Source organism: Gouania willdenowi, chromosome 5, assembly GCF_900634775.1.
Source record: "Gouania willdenowi chromosome 5, fGouWil2.1, whole genome shotgun sequence".
NCBI lineage: Eukaryota > Metazoa > Chordata > Actinopteri > Blenniiformes > Gobiesocidae > Gouania > Gouania willdenowi.
Window position 1 is genome coordinate 18,161,341 of NC_041048.1, and position 21,667 is coordinate 18,183,007.

Here is a 21,667-nt window from a genome sequence, read left to right on the forward strand (position 1 = left end):
AAAGGAAAAAGTGTGGTTATTATGTTTTATTGACTTAAAACCAAAACAGAAATACAGAAAAATGAAAAACCAGACAAGCAGCGTTTTTCTGTTATAAAATTAAGTCTTTGTGTGATATTTGGACATTTAAGCAAAAACTATGGATGAAAGCGTCATGTTTTAATCTCCCCACACAAAGAGGACCCACAGATGGGAGCAGACTTTTTCTCTGCTGCGTTTGATAAAAATGATCTTGTAGCATGTTGTCCACCTCACACCGATGGCAAAGAAGCGTAATTTGTGTGTCGATTAAATTTCGTTAAACAGTTATTGATGCTGGAAGTCCGAATCTGTGAATCTCCAAATAAACTGGTGACTGACTATCGACTGTGAGGCTGGTGTGAGGAACAATAGAGGTTAGAACTTTTTTGACACATTTGACACTTTTGCCAAAACAGTTAACTAAGCCGCCAACACACACTTTATGCAACACATCACAAGAAACGAGGAGCACCAGTAGATTCATTACACCACCTCTGGTTCCATTAATCACAGATCATGTGCATGTTTTACAAAACATCGTTTTTTTTTGTTTTGATTTATTTATGTATTAATAACGTTTCAATTCACCAGTTCATCAGTAATGTGACTTATGATAATAATAATAATAGTAATGCATTGGATTTTATATAGTGCTTTATCATAGAGACTCAAAGCGCTTTACAGATATAAGGCATTATTCTTACCACACGGTCCCCTCACTGTGGTAAGAATAAAACGTGAAGTTCTCCTCCATAGTTTCCCCATAAATATCCAAATATCACACAAACAGAAGATTTTATTTAAAACAGAAAAAGGCTGCTCATCTGGTTTTTGATTTTTCTGTATTTCTGTCTTAGTTTTACGTCAGTAAAACAAAATAACCACACTGTTTATTTGTTATTTTGATTTGGTTTTAAAACAGTATAACCCAAGAAGGAACGGTACACGGATTGTTGTAGTTCTTAATGTTTCATGTGAGCTGGGACTGCTGCGTACAGTCCCTTTTATGGTAAGATTGTTTGAGCGTGAATTATCTATCAGTCTTATTAATTATATTTCATTTACCTGACAGTGTTAATTTCACAGATGATTTGCTTCATAAGTACTCAAGAAAAAAAATGCTGTGTCTAAATATGAGCTGACAGTGAGTCTTTTGTCTTTGGAGAAACAAATTAAGGAAAAACACTGACCATCAGACTATTATCTGTAAACGTGTATTTTGGCTTGATTAGTTAACATGTTAAAGATGTGATTTTTACAATAATTTTTTGTCTTCTGTGTAGTATCAGGAAGGTCAGAAGAGGAGGAAACCAAACTACAGCAGCGTTGATCTCTCTGAGGTGGAGTGGGAGGACAAAGATGACATTGTGCGTCCAAAAAATAACAAATTAAGTCTTCACTGTACATAAATATAATTTATTTTCCTACATTAAAACATGGAATTATTCTCAAATTTGTGTCTAGGTTATAAAATTGTTATTCTTTTAAAGATGGAGACACTAGTACCTTATAGTTTTAGAGAATTGTGCAATTTTGTGGTTTAAACTTCTAATATTATAGGTATTTTTTGTGTATGCTTGAGCATTTATTTTGTATTTTATCCAAACACAGTTATACCTTCAAAAGCCCCTATAGTGATAAATTGTGGGGACAAAAAACAACAAATAATTGAAAAAATACATAAATAAATAGATAAGCAAAACAAATACATAAAGCTATAATCATTAGCAGAGGAAAACAGGCTTTTCTCACATAGATTGACCAGGCTTTATCAATTGCACAGAGTAGTTAGAATAAAAAAAAAAGATAATCAAAAATGTACTGAACACTTAACACCAATGGAATGGTTAAACACGGTCTAATAAAGCCAGAAAAGGGCTTTATTTATCCATACTTTAGTGAAACATATTTACTAAAACTATTATGGTTCATTTGAGCAAAATAAATCATTTTTAGTCACCATTTGAAACTGAAATTTTCAATTTCCTAATGCAAACTTTTTGACAATAATCAAGCATTCCTACATGTCTAATGTTGTTTTGTTTTGTATTAAAACAGACAAATGTTGCTAGTCTACAGTCTCAATTTTTGTATAATGTCTCTACCAATTACATTTTTGTGTCAGGCAAATAATAAGCACATGTAAAGACCATCGGTAGGACTTTAAATATGTTTATATTCTGCTACATCGCTGAATATGAGTTATATAGGAGGTATTAATGATGTTTGTTTTGTGTCAGTACCAGAAGTGTATTCCTAAAGTGTTGTCAATAGTAGGGGATTGTGGGGTTGGTGAAGTTGCTCATTTTTGCAGCATGTCAGAGGTGAGTAATGACTAGCAGTCCCAGGCCACGATCCGTGTGTGTTTTGTTCCTGTAAGCTGCGTAACGCCATGGTGAACAGGAGGACGGGGACGTTTTCGATGGAGGTGAAGAAGACCGTGGATCGAGGGGTGAGGCTGCTGATAAGAAAGTTGGGTGACTCCATATCAGATGACAGATATACGTGTTTCTGGACTAAAATGCTCAACGTGTTTTTTCAGAGGCGTGTGCTGAAGATGCACAATGACTATTATTACACGGACATTAAAGGAACTCCATTCAGGTATTTAATGCATCTTTAACTTGCTTTTTGCCTATTTATTTCTCTCCTCCTGCTCAATGTTTACAGACTATCTCTGTGTCTCCTCAGTGTTGGAGTAGCGCTCTCAAGGGGTCATGGCAAATACTTCTTCAGGGGGAATGTATCCGTAGAAGCAGGTATTTAATCGTTGTTTACTTTTGTTTATGTCATTAAGAGCCTTAATGTTTCCTGATGTCATTCAGAACATCCACATTAAGGGACGCCTGAGCTTTTCTACTGCAATGTTTACTAGATTTCTTTGGTAATTCTGAATGACTTTCCTCATCCAATCCACTTTATTTATATAGTACAAGATTTAAACATTGAATAAAATAATTAAATGAGTTAAACCCAAACAATAACACAATTCAGTTATGTGAAACACGGGTCATTAAGGGATTAAGAAAAATAAAAGACAAGGAACAGAGACTATACAACTTTAATTAAAAGCCAGGGAATAAAAGTTAATTTTTAAGACAAAATGTAAAGGGTTTCCTACTCTGTAGCTCATTTTAGAATTGACTACCACTAAGAGGCACCAGGCCTTGTTTTTAACCTGGTTTTAGATTATCAACAGAGGGAGTGAATATTAGGGATGTCCCGATCAAGTTTTTTTTTGCCTCCGAGTCCTTTGATGTTGAGAATTGGCCGATACCGAGTCCCGATCCGATACGTCTATGATACATTAAAAAGATAAAGAAGAGCAAAAAACAGACCCAGGATGTCCCTTATATATTTTATTCACCTTATTTTAACCATTCAACCCTAAACAGAGCACTTCTGTGACGTCGCTTGATCAATCAAGCAATACATTAAAAAAAAAAATCATGTTATGACTTTAGTGCAAGATTAAATAATATTAAATAAAAATGTCTAATATAAAAATGAATAGTGCCTCATCTAAAATACCCAAAAGGCATTTTAACAAATAAGAAAATAAAAGTGCCACAGTGCTGTAAAGTAAGGACAGTAATGTGCTTTTAGGAACTGAACTCTTAATGCTTAATCTCCTCCTTTAGTTTCACAGATTGAAATGTATATTTTTCTGGATGAAAAGTATGACAACTTAATTTTGTTGGCATTGGAGGTGCAGAGCATGTACAGTATTAGCTGCTTACTAAATAAAGTGTGTGAGGTCTGCAGATAGAGGTTGATTTAGAACACACCTGCACGTCCTGCTGTAGGCCCTTGACATAGAAAATACTGCAGTGATTGACTTAGGATGGTCTATTCTCACACACACAAACATACACGCACACACGTAAATCACACAAACACTGGCGCGAGGGCGCGCAAACAAACACGCATGCACGCGCAACAAACACCTGTGCGGAGCAGACAAACACGCCCCCGAACATCTGTGCGCAGTGCGCACACATGCTAGCGTCAGGCTAGTTACCAGAGAGGCTAACGATAGGTTTCGTCTCTTCCAAACAGAACAAATGTTGTAGGGATTTACCTGCTGTTGAACTCCTTTATTCACAAACGTGTGGGAGCACGTCTGAGAACTTTGGTCTAACGCTCCACCTTGCTCTGCCGACCAAACAACAGACAGGGTTCCTCTTTTTGACACAAGTTCTTCTGTGTCATCATGTTCTACTAGTTCTTATCTATTTACACCGTAACCAGAGCGCTACTGTTTACCTTCACAGTGCAACAATGAAAAGGTTCTGAACGTTGTGTAATCAATATACCGGTACAGCAGTATATTAAAAATATATATCATGACGAAAATATATACTGGTATTTGGTATGAACCGGTATAGCACCCACCCCTATAATGATAATTAATATACATATATATCCGAGTCCTGATTGGGAGATAACGTCCGATTTCGATCGGGCCCGATTTTCGATCACGTGATCGGATCGGGACATTCTTAGTGAATATGTAGGCGGTCTACGTTGTATAGGGGAGCCGACTCATTAAATGACCTCAAAACAAACTGAAATCTTAAAATAAACTCTACAATGGAGAGAAGGAGCCAGCAGAGCGAGGCAAGGACAGGGTGATACTGTATGCTCATGCATGTGAGTGACTAGTAACAGACGAGTTGCTGCAGACTGGGCCAATTGTATTTGTGTGAGGGATTTGTCCTTAGTGCCATCATTAAGTGTATTACAGTAGTCTAAACACACTGAGATAAAGCATTAAAATATGATCAGTCCATGGATACTACCTGAAAGAGGAAGAGAGCTTAGAACATGTATTTTTTTTTAAATTATGTTTATTTATTTATTTTTTAATTTTAATGTTGTTTGTTTATCTATTATGCACAATAATACATAATATCACAGAAATAGACATACAGTGCAAGAAAAGGCAGAAATCTCAAAGAGGTTAAATATTTATTATTATTTTTCAAATTAAAACTCTACACACAATCTCAAATAGATGTTCAAATAAAATGCAGTATAAAAATATCTGAGCTGGCGCATATTATCACTTTGTTCACTAGTCCTGACTACTCTTTATTTGTAACACAGTATAAACAATATGATATTAAAAAAAAAACTAATTTTAGAGAAAAAAAGTCTCTAGGGTCGCCAAAAATGTGCGTTATAAGAATGGGGTCACGACACGGAGAAGGTTGGAAACCCCTGGGCTGGAAGGTGCCAGTTGTAACAATCATGCTAACATTAGCATGGTCCAGCTCACTTTAGATCACATGGTTGCCCTTTTTACGCCTGCTTTATGTTTCCCGAAAAGGGACATACTTCTGTATTATTTATATTGTTATTATTATATCAGTGTTTTTACAGTTGAAACTTTGAGACTTTGTTTATTGTTTTAAAAAATTAAATAAAATTTAAGATTCACTGCTATCTGAAGGTGCAAGGACGTAATAAATTGCCTGCTTAACATTTAGCTCCAGTCTTCAGATTTGCAGCTTTTTTTACTTCATCCTCGACACGTATTGTACTTGATTGCAGGGGTTACTGTATATAAATGTAGTCAGCACAATGAACTTCATAGCCACCATACATGCAGGCTTGTAAACATAGTGAGGCTGTCAGTAGGCATTGAGCAGCTTTGCTGAAGCGTGACTGACTTGTGTTTTTTAGGGCTCCGTGATCTGGAACAGCCAGATGTCGCCCTGGCAGATGAATGGTAATGCTGGGGTTATGGAAGTGGGCATCCATGCATTATGTAGGTTATCCCTCTGTTTTCAGCAAGAATCCTGAGGCCTGCTATTTAAAAGGCTGCCTTTGTTTTGTTTTTTTTTATCGTTTTTTTTTTTATATCAACCCCAGGACCTACTGCAACACAGAGGAGCAGCACGAGCATCGACACCTGACTCAGATTCAAGCTATCAAGCTGTTCATGACAAACCGCAGGCCACACCTCAAATGTGAGATACGTGAGGAGTTTACCCAATGTGAAGCGGAACACTCAAACAAGTCAATTAAGGCCAGCCATTTTGAATTATTGAAGATATTGGTGATAAAAACAATGGCTTCACTGGTTGCAGGTGACAGAGAGCTGATCAAGGAGGTGTTGTTTGATGCTGTGGTCACTGCTCCTCTGGAGGCCTACTGGACGGGTCTGGCTCTCAACAAGTCTGAGTGAGAAGGGTTATGTTACCCTACGCCTGCACTTAGAGATCATCAAAATATTAACAAACACGTGTTCAAGCATTTAAAACTTTATTAAAAGCTGTCAAAAACGGCATTTATCATTTAATTCAAACTTAAATTCAAATAATTGTCAATTTTACTAATAACACATAGATATAATACATTTTCTATTTTGAATATATCTCATTTTAGTATTTTCTTAGATGTAAATATGAGGAGGTTTAACAATACCACAGAAAGTAAACAGTAACTCAAATCCAAGTGGATTTTTGTTTTGTTTTTACCTTTATATAACCAGTAAAGGCTCATTGAGATTAAGAATCGCTTTCCAAGGGAGCCCTGGAAGCAGTTAGGTTTGGGTTAAGGGTCATGCTCAAGGTCCCACAGGCCCACAATGAATTTGAACCAGCAACCCTTTGGTTACAATCTGACTTCCAGTGCCCCAACAGATGGTCACACACTACTCAGTTTAATCAAACAAAAATTACAGCATTATAAACTGTAAAACAAACAAAACAAAACCTTTATTTGTCCTCGTTCTGCATTTGTGCTTCAGTTGTTGACACAGAGATCTGTCTCCACTTTCCTCATTCCTCACACTAATGTCCTCAATGCATCTACTTCCTTTTTCTCCATCCTTCGCATCCGTTCCTTAAATAGTTACAAACATAACTAGTCAAACATGTTTAAAAAAATAATTGAATTTGAAGTTATTTAACATTAGCATTGCAGGTGTAAGAGAACTCGAATGGATAAACAATGCATCTTTATTAGCTATTTAGGGAACATTACAGCTTTATCTATAACATAACAACATCAATGGGGAAAGTCTGGGCTCCTAACTTCATACATTTCATTCATTCATACATTTTAACTGCTTTTATTGCTAACTCGACCCTCTGCATCCACACTATCTCACCGTTCTCCTTCATGTTCACACAAAATAAACCCTTGTAATGTGATTTTCAAATAAAAAACTAACAGACGTAAAAAGAAATTAAAAGATGTTCCTGAAATATAATCTAAAACATTTCTGTCTACTACCAGAGACAAAGAAAGAGATGAGATTAAAAACAGTAAATTACAGAGTAATAAAACCCCAACAAGTTAAAAAACAAAAACAAAAAGCTGCTGAAAGTTGCATGTGGAGGACGGGGTCGGAGTCAATTAAAATTTGAAATTACAATTACATCTTCAATTATTATTAAAATTACAATGATCATTTTCCCCCCTAAAATCAATTAATGAATTAATTAATAAGGCCAAAAAAAGGTAACCTTCCTCTTGTGTTAGCTTTTTGTTAGCGTCTCTAATGATAGTGGATCAGTTTGACCCATGTCTTAAATCAGCTGTAAAATACACTAATATATTATCTCATTAGTTTCTCATCTCTTGGTTACCTTGTTAGGCTTCCTATATAATGAAAATATTGGTTTTAATATTAATGGTGTGGGCGTCAGTATACCCATCAATAAACATATTAATGGTTTACTACATAGGCCTATGTGTAAACTATAGAACTATGACATTATTTCTTAGTTTTGCTTTTAATTACATTGTAAATGACAGTTTTTATAAAATGCTCATGACACTTACAATTACAAAGTCAATTAGCTGAACTCAATTACGATTACAACAGCATACAACATGTTTTTTCCAAATACGATTTCAATTATAATTACTCCATAATTGTAATTATTTACCAGTTATGCAAATACAATTATAATTGACCCGACCCTGGTGGAGGGAGTCTTGCAGATAAATTAAAATGCTTGCATGCATGTTCGTGTAATATGATTCTGAGACATTAAAAATAAACCACACACATGTTTTTGTGCGCCACACCAACAGGAACTCAGACAAAGGAGTGGAAATCACCTTCCTGGGTACACGAACGGGTCTGTCCAGAACCAACCTGTTTGTCCCCGCCGAGCAGCTCTCTAATCAGTGAGTGCTGCTGCTCAACAATCCTCTAATCATTACTTACAGCTCCAGGCGAAGGCAGTGACAGATCTTGATGAAACTAATCCTCTGCTCTTCACCTCGGTTTTTCCTCTGCACGCTTCCTCAGAGACTTCCTGACAGCGGAGGACAAGGAGGGAGTGTTTAATGCTGATCACTTCCCTTTGTGGTACAAGAGAGCAGCAGAGCAGGTCCCTGGCACATTTGTCTACTCCATCCCCTTCAGCACAGGTACACAGTGTGCTGTAAAGTATCCTCTACCTGATGTCCACCAATGATCTAAACCAGGGATGGGCAACTATATCAAAGTAGCGGGGGCCGCAAAAATGTGATTGTATCTGATCCGAGGGTCACATTATCAACATTATGTAGTTTTTTTTATCTTTGCCTGTGATTTTGTTGTTTTGTCAGTTTGTAGTGATTTTGTCTGTTTTTGGAGTCATTATGTGTATTTTTGTTATTTTTTGTGTTCTTGGTGTAATTTTGTGTTTTTCATTTTCTGCATTTATGTTGTCGATTCATGCGTTTTTGGAGTCACTTTTTGTATTTTTGTTGTTGTTTTCTGTATTTTCCTGTCAGTTTGCGTGTCTTTGGAGCTATGTCAAATCAATGTTTTAAATTCTAACACATAATAAATCTATAATTTCCTGATTGTGATTAGTCTCACATTTGAAAATAAATGGTAACATTCCCTTTAGGAAATATATATAATTTACCGTAACATCGCACAATCACGACATCGGCGCCAACTACAAAATAGTGACATGGTTGCAGCGGGACATGCTTGTAGCGACTTTCAACAACGTGGGGAAATGTAAATTTAATGAGACTTCCCTGTCAAACAAAGATTTTTCTTAGTGGTTTTTATTTTTTGTTGTTTCATAGATTTCTGGCTAGTCATCTTAACTGATTTTGATTATTTTAATCTGTTTTATTTGTGTATTTTACTGTGATTTTGTGTATTTTTGTGTGTTTACTTTGGAGGCCGCCAGTTACACATCTGCACTAGACACTGGAAAAAATGGACCCTAACCCTATATAATTGATGTGGCTTATTTGTTTTCCCCAGTTGTGTTTACTATGAAGTTGGTCTTAAATTTTATTTCAAATTGCATTAAAAAGTCTTGAATTTAATTTGACTGAAGCTGTAGGAGCCCTATAGAATGTGTTTTTTTTGTGTTTTCATAGTCATTTTGCTTGTATAAGTGATTTAATGTGTCTGTCTTTGTTGTCACTTTGTGTTTTATGAGTCATTTTGTGCATGTTGTGTACTTTGTGCATTTTGCTGTCGATTTGTGTGTTTTGGGAGTTATTTTGTGTATTATGTTTGGCTTTATATTACTTCCAACTGCTTGAAATACAATTTTTAGGGGATTTGCTTTGGAGGCCTCACAAATTTAGGCTGAGGGCCACATGGGGCCCCTGAGCTGCCAGTTGTCTATTGTGTGACATCCTCATAAAATGTCCAACCCCATTGCTTCTATCATCCCAAGTCTTTCAGCCGCTGAACATTCATATGTGTTGTTTTTCATTTGTGTGTGGTGTGCAGTACGCTGTCATACCTCCATGTATAGCGTAATCCTGCAGTTAATGTGACCACCCTGTGAAGATTGATCTTAAACACATTTACTTCCAACCTCAATTCATTAAGTCTACATTCACTGCGGCTTTGCCATCATAACATAAGCTTTCATATAACACATATGCTCATTTCAAAAATATGTGTGTCCTCTGGCTAAAGAAGACTGGTCTCAAGTACTTCAACAGTAAGACTGAAGTTTTATCCTAAGCTTGGTCAAGACTGATGAGGGTGGTTAAAGGGCGCCATCTAGTGACCAAAAAATTGTAACTATAAAGATGGTAAATGGTCAATTCAATTCAATTCTACTTTATTTATGTAGCGCAAAATACAGCAAAGTTACTCCAAGCGCTGAACAAAATATAAAGTCCTTAGTAAGAAAGAAAGAAGCCAACAAGAACAAGCATTTTTAACGATAGTGGGAAGAAAAAACTCCCTCTTTTTTAGGAAGAAATCTCCAGCATAACCAGGTTCAGAGGTGGCAGCCATCCGCTTCAACCGGATGGGGTTTGTGGACAGTAGGGCTAACAGAACAGGATAGAAGGATAGACCATCCGAGTTTTCCAGAGGGCGAGGAGAAGGCACAGACTGCAGGAAAAACGATATATATATATATTTATATATATTTATATGGGGGTGGACATCAGTAAATGGTGTGAAGCAGTGTGAGCAATATGATGGGTTATGCAATGAGGGACAGAAGTGGGGGGTTGTCTACAAACCGGCACAACTGTGTCTGACTAATCACTGTTATTCTACCCATTTAAAGTCGTTTTAGTGCAGTTGATATTTGATAAAGAGTAGAAGTGGATCCAGTCTGTCCCAAAGGCTACTTGTTGTTTTGAATGTTGTTCAATTGCAGGGATGTGGGAACATTTTGAATTTGATTTTATTATTTGTATTATACATTTTTAACTCGGGTTAGTATTTCTTGATACTCGTAAACAGTCAAAAACTGTTCATTTGTCTTGATTTTTCCTCAGTCAGGTGGGATTTAAATCTGCACAGGTTCCATAGTTGGATCCAAACCTGCAGGTGTTTAACTTCTCCCTTAGCCAACACCTGAATCTGATCCTATTATAATTTAGTTTTGCAGAATAATAAGCCTCTGGAAAAATATGTTTTATTAAAACAGGGAGACATTTAAATCAAGCAGGATTTCTGTTATCCAGTACAAAGTTTGGATATCATTGGCTTAGACCAGGGGACTGGGGCCAAAATTCAGCCCTGGCATTTTCTGTCCAGTCCAGCCCACTACATTATCAGCACCACCACGTAGAAGCCGGAAACACTTTTAAAACTCTTTTCATCTCTTTCTCTTGACCATTTTTGCAATGTCCTTTGTCCCCATTTTGCCCCTTTACAAAAAAGCGCTTTTTTCAGACTTTAGCTAGCTTTTGCTAATAAAAGTCCCCTTTTTCCGATTTTTTGTCTTTTTTTGCAATTTCTTTTTGACACCCTTATCCCATTTTTGTCCTCTCTTTATTTTTTTGGCCACCTTTCATCCAAATAATTTACCTTTTGCCCAATAAATACCACTTGTTTCCCTTTCCCCTACACTGTGCCTCTTTTTATTCCACATTTTTGCCCTTTTTCACTATTTTGCCCATTACTGTAAACCTACCCTTTGCCATTACATACCACCTAGCTCTTCTTTATTTGCCCACTTTTTGGCCACTCTTGACTGCTTTTGGCCCATTTTAGTATCACTGTATACTCTTTTCTTGCCACATTTTTGCCACTTTTGGACCATTTTTGGCCACCTGTTACCATGTCTGCCTCGTAAAAAAAAATAAAAAAACGTAACAGACCGGGCCAGCTCACTTTAGGTCGACGGCCCACCGGGATGATACCTGGTATGCCAGAAGGCCAGTCCACTCCTGGTTTAGACTCTTTAGTTCTCATCTTGTCAAACCTACAGCCATTCAGTCAACTATCTACTTTACTTCACTCAGTCAACAGTGACGCTTTGCTCTCTGTTTCCCAGCTGTAGGAAATAAAAGTGTGGTCTTGGCCAGCACAGCCATCCAACTCCTTGATGACAGAAAGTCTCCCATCGTTGCAGGTGAGTTCTAAAATGCCTGCGACTCTTCCTTCAATGACAAAACTCACTTTTGTTTTGTGTGACTTTTAGCTGTAGGGATTCAGATGAAGCTGGAGTTCTTTCAGAGGAAGTTCTGGACCGCCTGCAGACAGGTAACCAACAGGGTTCCACATTTATGTTTGCATGTGTCGACTGACATTGATGCTTTTTGTGTTTTGTGCTTAGTGTACGGCCTTGGATGGAAACTGTATCATCAGCTGTGACAGCGAGGTGAGGAGGCTCACATCACGTCACACACACGCACAAACATCCTCAGGTAGTTTCTTTGCCTGAGGATTTTAATTTACACTCCCAACAGGACATCAACTGTTACCTCATCGACAACAATGGCTTCATTCTTGTTACAGAAGAACAGTCTCAGGTAATGTAAGAATGCAAGCATGTGATGATCAGATTTCCTCTCAGTAGATCAGTTGTACATCTTCTTCAAACGCACAAAATAACACAGGCGTGCTACGCAGTGTGTTTGCTTCCGATGAATATGTACGTGCAACATAGTAGAGGGATGAGATGAAAACTGATCAATTTAGCACAATTTACCAAAGCTGGAGCTGATTGTGGTGACTGGTTTTAACTGGTTTTACTTGTCACAGCTTTACTCACAGATGGCTGCATGTTAAATGTCGATGGAGAAAACAGATCTGTTCTCATTTCTTGAATAAATAAATCAACGATTTGTTTTTTTCTTTGTTGATCTGTGTATATATTTTTTCTTGACTTATAGCTTTGACTTTCTCACAGACAGCCTTCCATATTGGGTTTTTCCTGCTTATGTTAAGATTTGTTTGTTATAAATAAAGAATGTACTTATTCTCCTCTTCCACTAATACCTCCAAAATTTCATGTTGTGCTTGTGGCCTCTGTGCTCTCCCACATTCTTCACATTGAACTCCATAAGGTGCACAAAACCCTTATTTAACATGGGCCTATTTACATTTGTGTAGACAATGTAAATAGCTCAGGTGGTAGTGGGTCGTCTTCTGATCGAGAGGTTGGGGGTTCGATCCCAGTACCTGACTATGTGTCGAAGTGTCCTTGGGCAAGACACTGAACCCTAAGTTGCTCTCAGTGGTCGACTAGCGCCTTGCATGGCAGTCCTGTCCCACTGGTGTGTGAATGTGAGAGTGATTGGGTGAATGAGCTGTTATGTAAAGCGCTTTGAGACTGCTTCAGTGTGGTGATAAAGCGCTATATAAAATCAAGTCCATTTACCATTTACCATTACAATTGCCCCCAAGAGGTGAACAATTTGCGTGTGCACTAAATTCAGCACTGTTTATTTGGAATCATAGTAAATCAGGCCAAAAAAATTGCAATTTCATGTAATACATGTTTCTAAAGCAGCATGTCGCAGTCGCAGCCACAGCAGGTGAATAATCTCCATCGTTGGCTGTTTCAGAGCTTGCTTCTCAGCACCGCTTGATGAAAAAATGTTCACGTTACATATCTGCACGACTATATACGTTTTTCACTTTCAAATTGGCTTTAATGCATTTTTAAAGTTCTTGGGTCAGTCTAACTTATCCGCTGTGATTTGTTCTTAGACAGGGCTCTTCTTTGGAGAGGTGGAGGGTGCTGTTATGAACAAACTTCTACAAATGGGTTCCTTTAAAAGGTCAGAGGCACAACCTTACATTTCCCTGAGTCCTAAACTCACAGGTTACTTTTATCTGCCACATGCATTTAATTTCATGTCAATCACAGAGTCCACCTGTCCAAATATCTTGCAGGATCACACTGTATGACTACCAGGCGCTCTGCAGGGAGTACGCTGGGAACAGTGACAGTGCACGCAGCTTATCTGATGTAAGTGTGATGATAAGCCAAGGATGCATGGGGCTCTATTTCTCTGGCCTTTTTTAAATAATAGTAGCTTATAAATGAGCAGAGGTGCATATTGTCTAGGGCAGGGGTCACCATTAGGTAGCCCACATGGACCATGTGAGGGGTCCTCAGACCTGTTCTAACAGGAGCGCTCGTCACCAATGAGCTCCGTCTAAACAGTTGTTGTTGATGCTGCAGTTTGGGGTTTAGATTTTAATAGAATAAATTTTGGAAAAAAAACTGCAAAGTTTATTTTTGTAAAATAATACAAAGTTTTTAAATTGTACATGTTTTACCATTAGTAACTAAAAGTTGTTAGTCGCTATTGAAATAGGAACATGAAGATTTCCTCTTAATGAAAATGAAACAATTTACAGTTGTAGACATTTCAGCCAACCCCATTTTAATTCCAGGCGACCCCACATGGGGTCCTGACCCCAAGGTTGAAAAATAACTGGTCTAGGGCCTTATTTTGACAAAACAAAGCAATCGTAAAAATCAACGTTAAATTCAAAAACTGTGAAGCCGTGCAAGAAATGAGCTGATTACAGATGGATTCATGGATAGATGAAGTCAGAGTTGTCCAATGTTCCAGAAATTACCTCAGTCACATGCTAGCTCTGTCCCTTGTTACTTTTTAACAATGTTTGTATGATAAATGTTTTTACATTTGCAAATGAATATAACAAAAATAATTGTGTTTTTTGTGCTTCACACCTCAATATATGAAAATAATTGGATAAGGTGGAGATCCAGCTCATTGAACTGTAATACAACTGAATATATTCACTCTAATATTGACTGAACTGCATTAAAAGTGTCTCTCTTGCTTTTTCCAGCCTTTATCTGCGGTGAAATGGCTCTTGACTGAGCTAATCATGTAAGAATGAACCCTTTATTATTTCCTGTAATTATTCATATTTTGTCATTATTATCAGTAATACACATGCAATATATTGAGAGATGATTTTTGTTTTCCTTCTTTGCTAGATTTCTGCTGGAGTTTAACTTCTATAGTTGGTGGAATATTGACCTATCAGTCAAAGGTAGCGGCTGTTGATCACTACATACAGTGTGTGTGTGTGTGTGTGTATGTGTGTGTGTTACAACTGCATCTTGTTTTGCCCTTCTTTCAGCTCAGAGGTCTCGTGGTAAAACCATGATGGTACCATGTGATACAGAATACCCGGCCTTCGTGTCTGAACGCACCATCAAAGAAACAACAGGCAACATTGAGTGTGACGGTTGCTTTAGGTAAACACCCACTCAAAGAATCAGTCAACTATGTCCTCATTTTTCCATATTGATACGAGCAGAATATTGCACTGTGTATAATGCATTGTTTTGTCCCATTTTGTGTCCCTGCTGCAGGTCTTTTGTCATTCAGCAAATTCCAAGCAGTAACCTTTTCATGGTCGTTGTGGACAACAAATGTGACTGCAGCAGTGCTCCTCTAGTAACCATGGATCCCATTGAGATCATGTATATCCTTTTGTGAGAAGGCTAATATTAGAGGTGTAAAGAGTACTAAATATGTTCTACTCAAATAGAAGTACTGTCACTTGATTGAAATTGTACTCAAGTACAACTAACTCCTACTTAAAAAAAATCAAGTAAAAAAAATAAAGTACAAGTAAAAAGTAGCTCAATTAAATAGTATTCAAACTAAAAGTGACTATACTTTCACCCCCCGTGCTTGTTTTTGGTATTAAATGTTGATACGGTGCTGTTGCAGTAAACATCTCATGTATAAACTTAAAAAGGAATGAAAGAAATGAAATCTTTCACAATTGGAACTGTAAAAGGCATCTGTATTAAAATGTTTTTCAAAATGTACAATTCTTTTTGAAATGATATAACACCAACTAAATCAATTCAAAATCAAAAAAGCTACAAAATGAAGTAAATAAAACAATGGCTACTTTTATGAACTCAAAAACTGAGAAAACAACCAGCATTAAATGCTGTTTTGGCACCGTGCATTACGTTTAATCTGGTTGTACGGCTGTGATGTGATGCATTTGATTGTTGTCTGGTCATTTCATTTTTTGTAGTTTCACAATGTCTATTCATCATTTTCAAACAAAAAATAATAATTTACTCAGTAATGGTTGGGTGTAGAAATGTAACTAAGTACTTTACTTCTTTTAAAATGTATTTAAGTACAAGTAAAATGACTGATTTAGAAATATACTAAAAAAAAAAAGGTACAAGTACCCATAAAAGGAACTCAATTACAGTAATGTGAGGAGAGGTGGGTAGAGTAGCCATAAACTATTACATGTAAATGAAATTTCCTCAAGTAAAAGTAGAAGTAGTCACCCCAAATACTTACTTGAGTAAGAGTGAAAAAGTACTCAAGTACTGAGTAACATCTAATTTATTAACAACACGTCAAAATCACAACATCTATTCTTAGAACTTTAAATTCAAATGCTTTGTAAGGAAAATGTGACAAACAAAAGCCATTTCACCTTCTCTCCTTTATATAATTTCCTTACATCACCCTTTCCTCTCTCTGACTCCCTCCTGTACATCACTAACCCCACCCCCCTACACACACACACACACCTCTCCTCGTCACCCCTCTCTTTACCTCCCCATCCCCTTTTCAAGCCTTCCCCTTCTCTTGATGCTGAACCTCATTTTCCTACTTATTTTGTGTCAGTATTTATTTTATATAGATAAACTAACTGAAAAACCAAAAATAACTGCTGAAACTTAAGAGTGGCATAAGCTCAGTCTTTTGAGGCAAAAAAGCAAACTATATCAATTATTCCATCTCAGTTAGTTTAAATTTCACTGATGGCGAAAGACCGTTGACTGACTGAAGCTAGCGTTAGCTTGGGAATAAACTTACCGCAACATGCTTCCATAGAATAGAAGTGGAGTTCTTTTACGCAGAAATGTCGACCTGTTTTGGCTGGCAAAGGCAGCAGCGCATAACATACAGTAGCTGTTGTTCTTACACGCCGTGAAAGAAAACATGGACTCTGTATGAGGCTAGGGGTGGACTGTCTCCTCCAAACTTCGATTGTTGCTCATTGTCTGCCATGGTCACATTAAGAACATATGCTGGATGTTTCGCCACGGGCAGAATACTCGCATTTGATTGTCAACACTTGATTGGTTGTTCCCTGTTGTATAGGATGATACAGGAGAGCCGTAGATCAACGACTCGGATGCTTTGGGATACTGCCAATGGAACAGCTTCTCTGAGAGCAGGATATAAAATAGACATTAAAAGTAATGAAATCACCACTCTCGAAAGGAATAAAAGTACCCAACTCTTACCCTCAAGTACATGTAACGGTGTAAATGTAACTCGTTACTATCCACCTCTGAATGTGATTACTTGTAATCTGTTACTTTCACTTCTGGCTAATATACAGTTAGCATAAATATTATAGTAAACATTAATATATTTAGTTTCCATTTATGTGAATTGATGATGGACCTGGAGAAATCAGGTCCGAAAGTGATGCAATGTTGTTTACGGCCTTGACATCTTTGAACACAACGAATCTCTGAAATGTGACAGACTGAAGTTCCAGAAAGACAGGAAGAAGCCCGAGTCGTGTCATCCATTTCACCCCGAGGTATGTGGTCTATTTCAGTGTTTTAGTAAGCCCAACACACTGGGGCTAAAGACCACCACATTGTCTTTAAGAAATATTCGTTACTTTTAGCCTACAACAAAGTTTGCTTGTCTTTGATAGAGTTTTTGCAATGAGATAATAAAACGAAAACAAGTACAATTATCAAATTAAAGAAAAGACAAACCTCTGTGGGATGGAATGGATTTATTTCAAAGCAGTTACTAAAATATTTAAATGGAACAATGTTGGATTTATCAGCTAAAATGCAGCATTGTAAAAAAATCAATCCCTTTCTTTTTTAAATACAATTGATGCTGCACAGAAACCTTAAGAGCATTGAATTAACTCTAACAAGAAAGACTCTGAATCAAACCGTCTTATAATTATAGTTATTGTCATGTATTATGGGAATGATTGACAGGTACAGGTAGCCATTTCTCCATATAGATTGGCAAACTGGGAGCCCAGATGGTAAAATGCACAGTGATCCCACAAAGCTAGAAACAGCTCTGGTTATAAGGCGGGTGATGTTACACACTGTGCAACTTTGGAGTCTCACAATTTTTATGTAAATATGTGTCAAAAACACTCAGCACAGCTTCCAATAACAAGTTATTTATTCTTATATCCTACATTATATATATATATATATATATATATATATACATACATACAGTATATTATTTGTATTTGAGTTTGTTTTTTTTTTTATATATATTTTCATGCAAATACATGGGATTGTAGCCAGGTGGTAATTTCCATCCCCTGTCCCATTAGCAGGTTGGTGGTAACATATGACAGACAAACATCAGTAATGGAATAAAACACACAGCATATTAAAAAGACAGGTAACATACAACAACCGTGAACAACCTGCGTGACATATAGTGCAAAGATAAAAGACACACCTAGAAATTTGGGGACCATGACGATTATACACCGTGGATTGTAAAGAGCTAGACTGCTAATTAAAGCCGTAATGCTGAAGTGCTAAAGTGAATGGCGCTAGCTGCCTGGAGGCTCAGGTCCTCATTATATTGCACATTGCCAGATTACTGTACAGGAATATGAAGAGTATATGACATTGCACACTACCCTAGTATTACCAGAGATATGTACACTGTCACTGACATTTTCATTTTAGTAAATAAGATCAAACACAAAATAAACGTATTTTACTTTTTTTTATTTAAGTAAAAAAGGCATAAAGACAGATAATGAAGATACATTTTATTGTTCTTAGATAAGGCAGAGGACTAAGCTTTGGGTCCTCATGCAATGACATTGTCTGCCTATAGCCAGAAGCATCTATTCCTTTTTTAACTGAGAATGTGCTCGCTAACATGGTCATGGATCCATAACCTTCACCAGGGGTTTTTTTATGGTGTATTATGACTATTAATGTCCATTTCACTTGTTTTTACACTGCTCTGCCTCAATGCATTGTGTCTCATGTAGGAAAATGCCATGGAATGCGGCTCAGCCACGTGCCTGTGTGGTCCTCTAATGGCGGCTCTGCTGCCCCTGATAGTATCAGCCATCAGCAGGTGACCATCGAGCTGGACAGCTGTGAGAACTAAAGTAACAGGAAGATGCTTTAGGAACACATTGAGATTAGAAATGTCTTGTTCTTCAACTCCACAAACAAGCAGCACACACAGATTCCCTTTGTTTTCCTCAGTCTCAGAAAACACAACAGAATATGAGGATAATGGGAGTGCTTGGCTAATTTTGCACAGACTATTATGATCACGCAACTGACAATTTGTAAATGTGAGAATAATAAGCTAAAAGAGAAAATAATACAATAAGTCGATTTGAAATATTTATACATTAGGAGAAGAGTGCTAGGCTTTTTATCAGCGTGCATAAGAATTCTATAGAGGATAACATGACATTACCTGTTTGTTTGTTTGTTGTAAGGTTAAAAATTAAAGCTTGCAGAATGTAAAAAGCACTTTTGTTCAAATGAATACAGAGCGGCTTGTGTGTGTGTGTTTGGCTGCAAATCCCCCAAAGGAAATGCTTCTACCATAATGAGTCCTTTTATTTTCTATTAGCCTTTACATAATGTGTAAATTATCGTTGCACTGTTTGGTTATGTGTGTTTGTTTCACAGCAGCTGGACTTTAAGATGAGAGGAACGATGCATGATGAAGATTCCGAGTGTTCGCAGGGTGTCTGTGTACTTTGTGCATTCAGCCAGTGTCTGTCTTTGGCTTTTCAACACATGTTTAGAGAAATTGAAAAATAAAGCAAAGATATTTTATTTTTTTTTCCAACACTGGGTGTGCTTGTTATTATGTCTTTGGTCATTCACAGTTTGTATATAGTTTTAAAAAAAAAAACTCTAACTAAAAAAAATAAATAGGAAAAGTTTGTTTGACTCACAATAATGCATCATCGATCCTCGATAGCTGCGTATTGTAATTAATGGCTACACCCTCAGTAGATGGGCCGTCTACTGTAGTTTTAATACATGAACTCAAACCAGTTCAACCATACTTTAAATGTATCAACCCCCAATAATGAGAGAGAGAACAGCTGAGGCATCATTATTTATTGTTATATGTGAAGGTTGAGGAAACTGCACTTGGAATTTTACTTCTCATCTTAGTGACCGCTTTATTTCAGAAACTGACCAGTTGTAAGACAGGAATTTATTCTGTGGAGTTAATTAGCCAGGATGGGCCCACTTTGTGGCTACTAAAGGATCCCTAGTATCAGATGACTCACACTGTGGAGACGTGTGAGTAATAAAGAGATTGTTGGATTACAGATATTGGATGGATAATTGTGTGTAACTCCTCCTCTTCTGCTCAAAGATTATCCTTCCATAATAAACAGGATGTGAAAGTCCAGAAAATGCCCCATTGCTTATAAAACCTATGGTTCATGCAAACTTTATAAATGATTGTACATCAGACCAATGAAATACAAAAAAAAAAGAACTTTATAAATCAATTACAAAATTAATCTTGACTATTATGAATCTGTACAATTTTTTAGTTTGTAGACGAGCTGTTCATTGTCATCATCAGGTAACTGTTTAGAGAAGAATTGAGGGACTATGACACAAATAAATCATATCGTGTTGTATTAGATGGACAATATAGCCCTGGATCATGCAGTTTCCTATAATAGAATACACACTAATACTCAATATTCTGCAGGACTTTATAGGAAATGGAAATATCATTAGCAGTGGTTCCCAATTTATCAATTAATTTAAAAATATTTGGGAAATAGTCCAAGTTCCTTTTTAGGATATTTTTTTGGACAAATTCACAACAAACTTTACTCAATAAAATACACTGTAATTTCTTGAAACAGGTTAATTTATGCTGTAGGGGCCATTTTATCATTATTCTGACAATAATTAACTACATTTTACAAAGGATACCATATTCACTTACTATTGAAGTAATCTCATAAAAGTACACGGCATTTCTTAAAAATAATTTCCACTCAAGCCAACTGTCCCACAAATGAAAAAGCATATAAAACGGGTACAAAGAGGGGGGTACACATGATAATAAAATAAAAAGTTGAATGATTTGATCAAAATGTGAAGGGCGTTCACAAAGTTTGGGAACCACTGATCAATGTGCAGTCAGTGTGTCCTTGCATAACAAATGACATAAACTCTATAATACACTTTACAGTCCCTTAAAATGTAAAATCATTATATGTTCACTGCTTTCATCCAGGAAATGAACAAGCTTTTTTTTTTTTTTTTTTGCTGCTTCAGCAGCTAATGCTTTGTTGTTCTCTCCTCCAAAGATCTTACTAAGCAGCAAACAAGCTTCACAAAACAGCTGCCAGAAAGTCTATGGATCTTTTATTTAGTCAGTCCTCAGCGATTAATAACATACATTAGGAAGTCACTCAGATTTATTCTTTGTGTAAACATTCCCTGAGGGAAAAAAGTGTTTCAGAGCATCCTGAGAAACTAATACAACATATGGTGCCTATTCTAGGATCAGAAAATAAATTATTTTCAACAAAATGTAGCTCCATCTTCCTTAGATTGTGACTGACCAGAGGACAGACACGTGACTTACTTCTTTATTCTTGAATTATAGAGAAATCACATCTTTAGACTGTGGTGTTTATACATTTGTGTAACCAATAGCAATCAGCTGACATTAAAAGCAATTAACCATGAATAATCAATGTATCTTTTACTATTCTTAATATGAACGTTTGCTAATGCATTTAGATGGTCTAGAACAGAGGTTCTCAACATGTGGGCTGAGACCCAAAAGTGGGTCACCGACAAGTCAGCATAAAAAGCAGAGTAGTGATTTTGCACACTTAAAATTAAGTGCTTCCATTTGTCACATTTTTTTATTACAATACATATCATATTATGTT

General features: G+C 36.7%; 1 protein-coding gene across 1 annotated transcript in view; it reads left to right on the forward strand.

The window, feature by feature from the left end:
• Window positions 1-19,425, forward strand: part of LOC114463045 (voltage-dependent calcium channel subunit alpha-2/delta-3-like) — a 52,309-nt gene extending 32,884 nt beyond the window's left edge. Inside the window, exons 19-39 of the mRNA XM_028446281.1 lie at window positions 1,305-1,388; window positions 2,402-2,473; window positions 2,564-2,625; window positions 2,713-2,780; window positions 5,710-5,755; window positions 5,899-5,996; window positions 6,117-6,210; window positions 8,074-8,169; window positions 8,294-8,415; window positions 11,751-11,828; window positions 11,898-11,959; window positions 12,033-12,077; window positions 12,166-12,228; window positions 13,412-13,482; window positions 13,598-13,673; window positions 14,531-14,571; window positions 14,682-14,737; window positions 14,828-14,945; window positions 15,063-15,175; window positions 17,208-17,290; window positions 18,749-19,425. Of these exons, the coding sequence (XP_028302082.1) occupies window positions 1,305-1,388; window positions 2,402-2,473; window positions 2,564-2,625; window positions 2,713-2,780; window positions 5,710-5,755; window positions 5,899-5,996; window positions 6,117-6,210; window positions 8,074-8,169; window positions 8,294-8,415; window positions 11,751-11,828; window positions 11,898-11,959; window positions 12,033-12,077; window positions 12,166-12,228; window positions 13,412-13,482; window positions 13,598-13,673; window positions 14,531-14,571; window positions 14,682-14,737; window positions 14,828-14,945; window positions 15,063-15,175; window positions 17,208-17,290; window positions 18,749-18,841 (1,641 nt within the window). The 3' untranslated portion in view covers window positions 18,842-19,425. The remainder of the gene's footprint in view (window positions 1-1,304; window positions 1,389-2,401; window positions 2,474-2,563; window positions 2,626-2,712; window positions 2,781-5,709; window positions 5,756-5,898; window positions 5,997-6,116; window positions 6,211-8,073; window positions 8,170-8,293; window positions 8,416-11,750; window positions 11,829-11,897; window positions 11,960-12,032; window positions 12,078-12,165; window positions 12,229-13,411; window positions 13,483-13,597; window positions 13,674-14,530; window positions 14,572-14,681; window positions 14,738-14,827; window positions 14,946-15,062; window positions 15,176-17,207; window positions 17,291-18,748) is intronic.
• The last annotated feature ends 2,242 nt before the right edge of the window (window positions 19,426-21,667 follow it).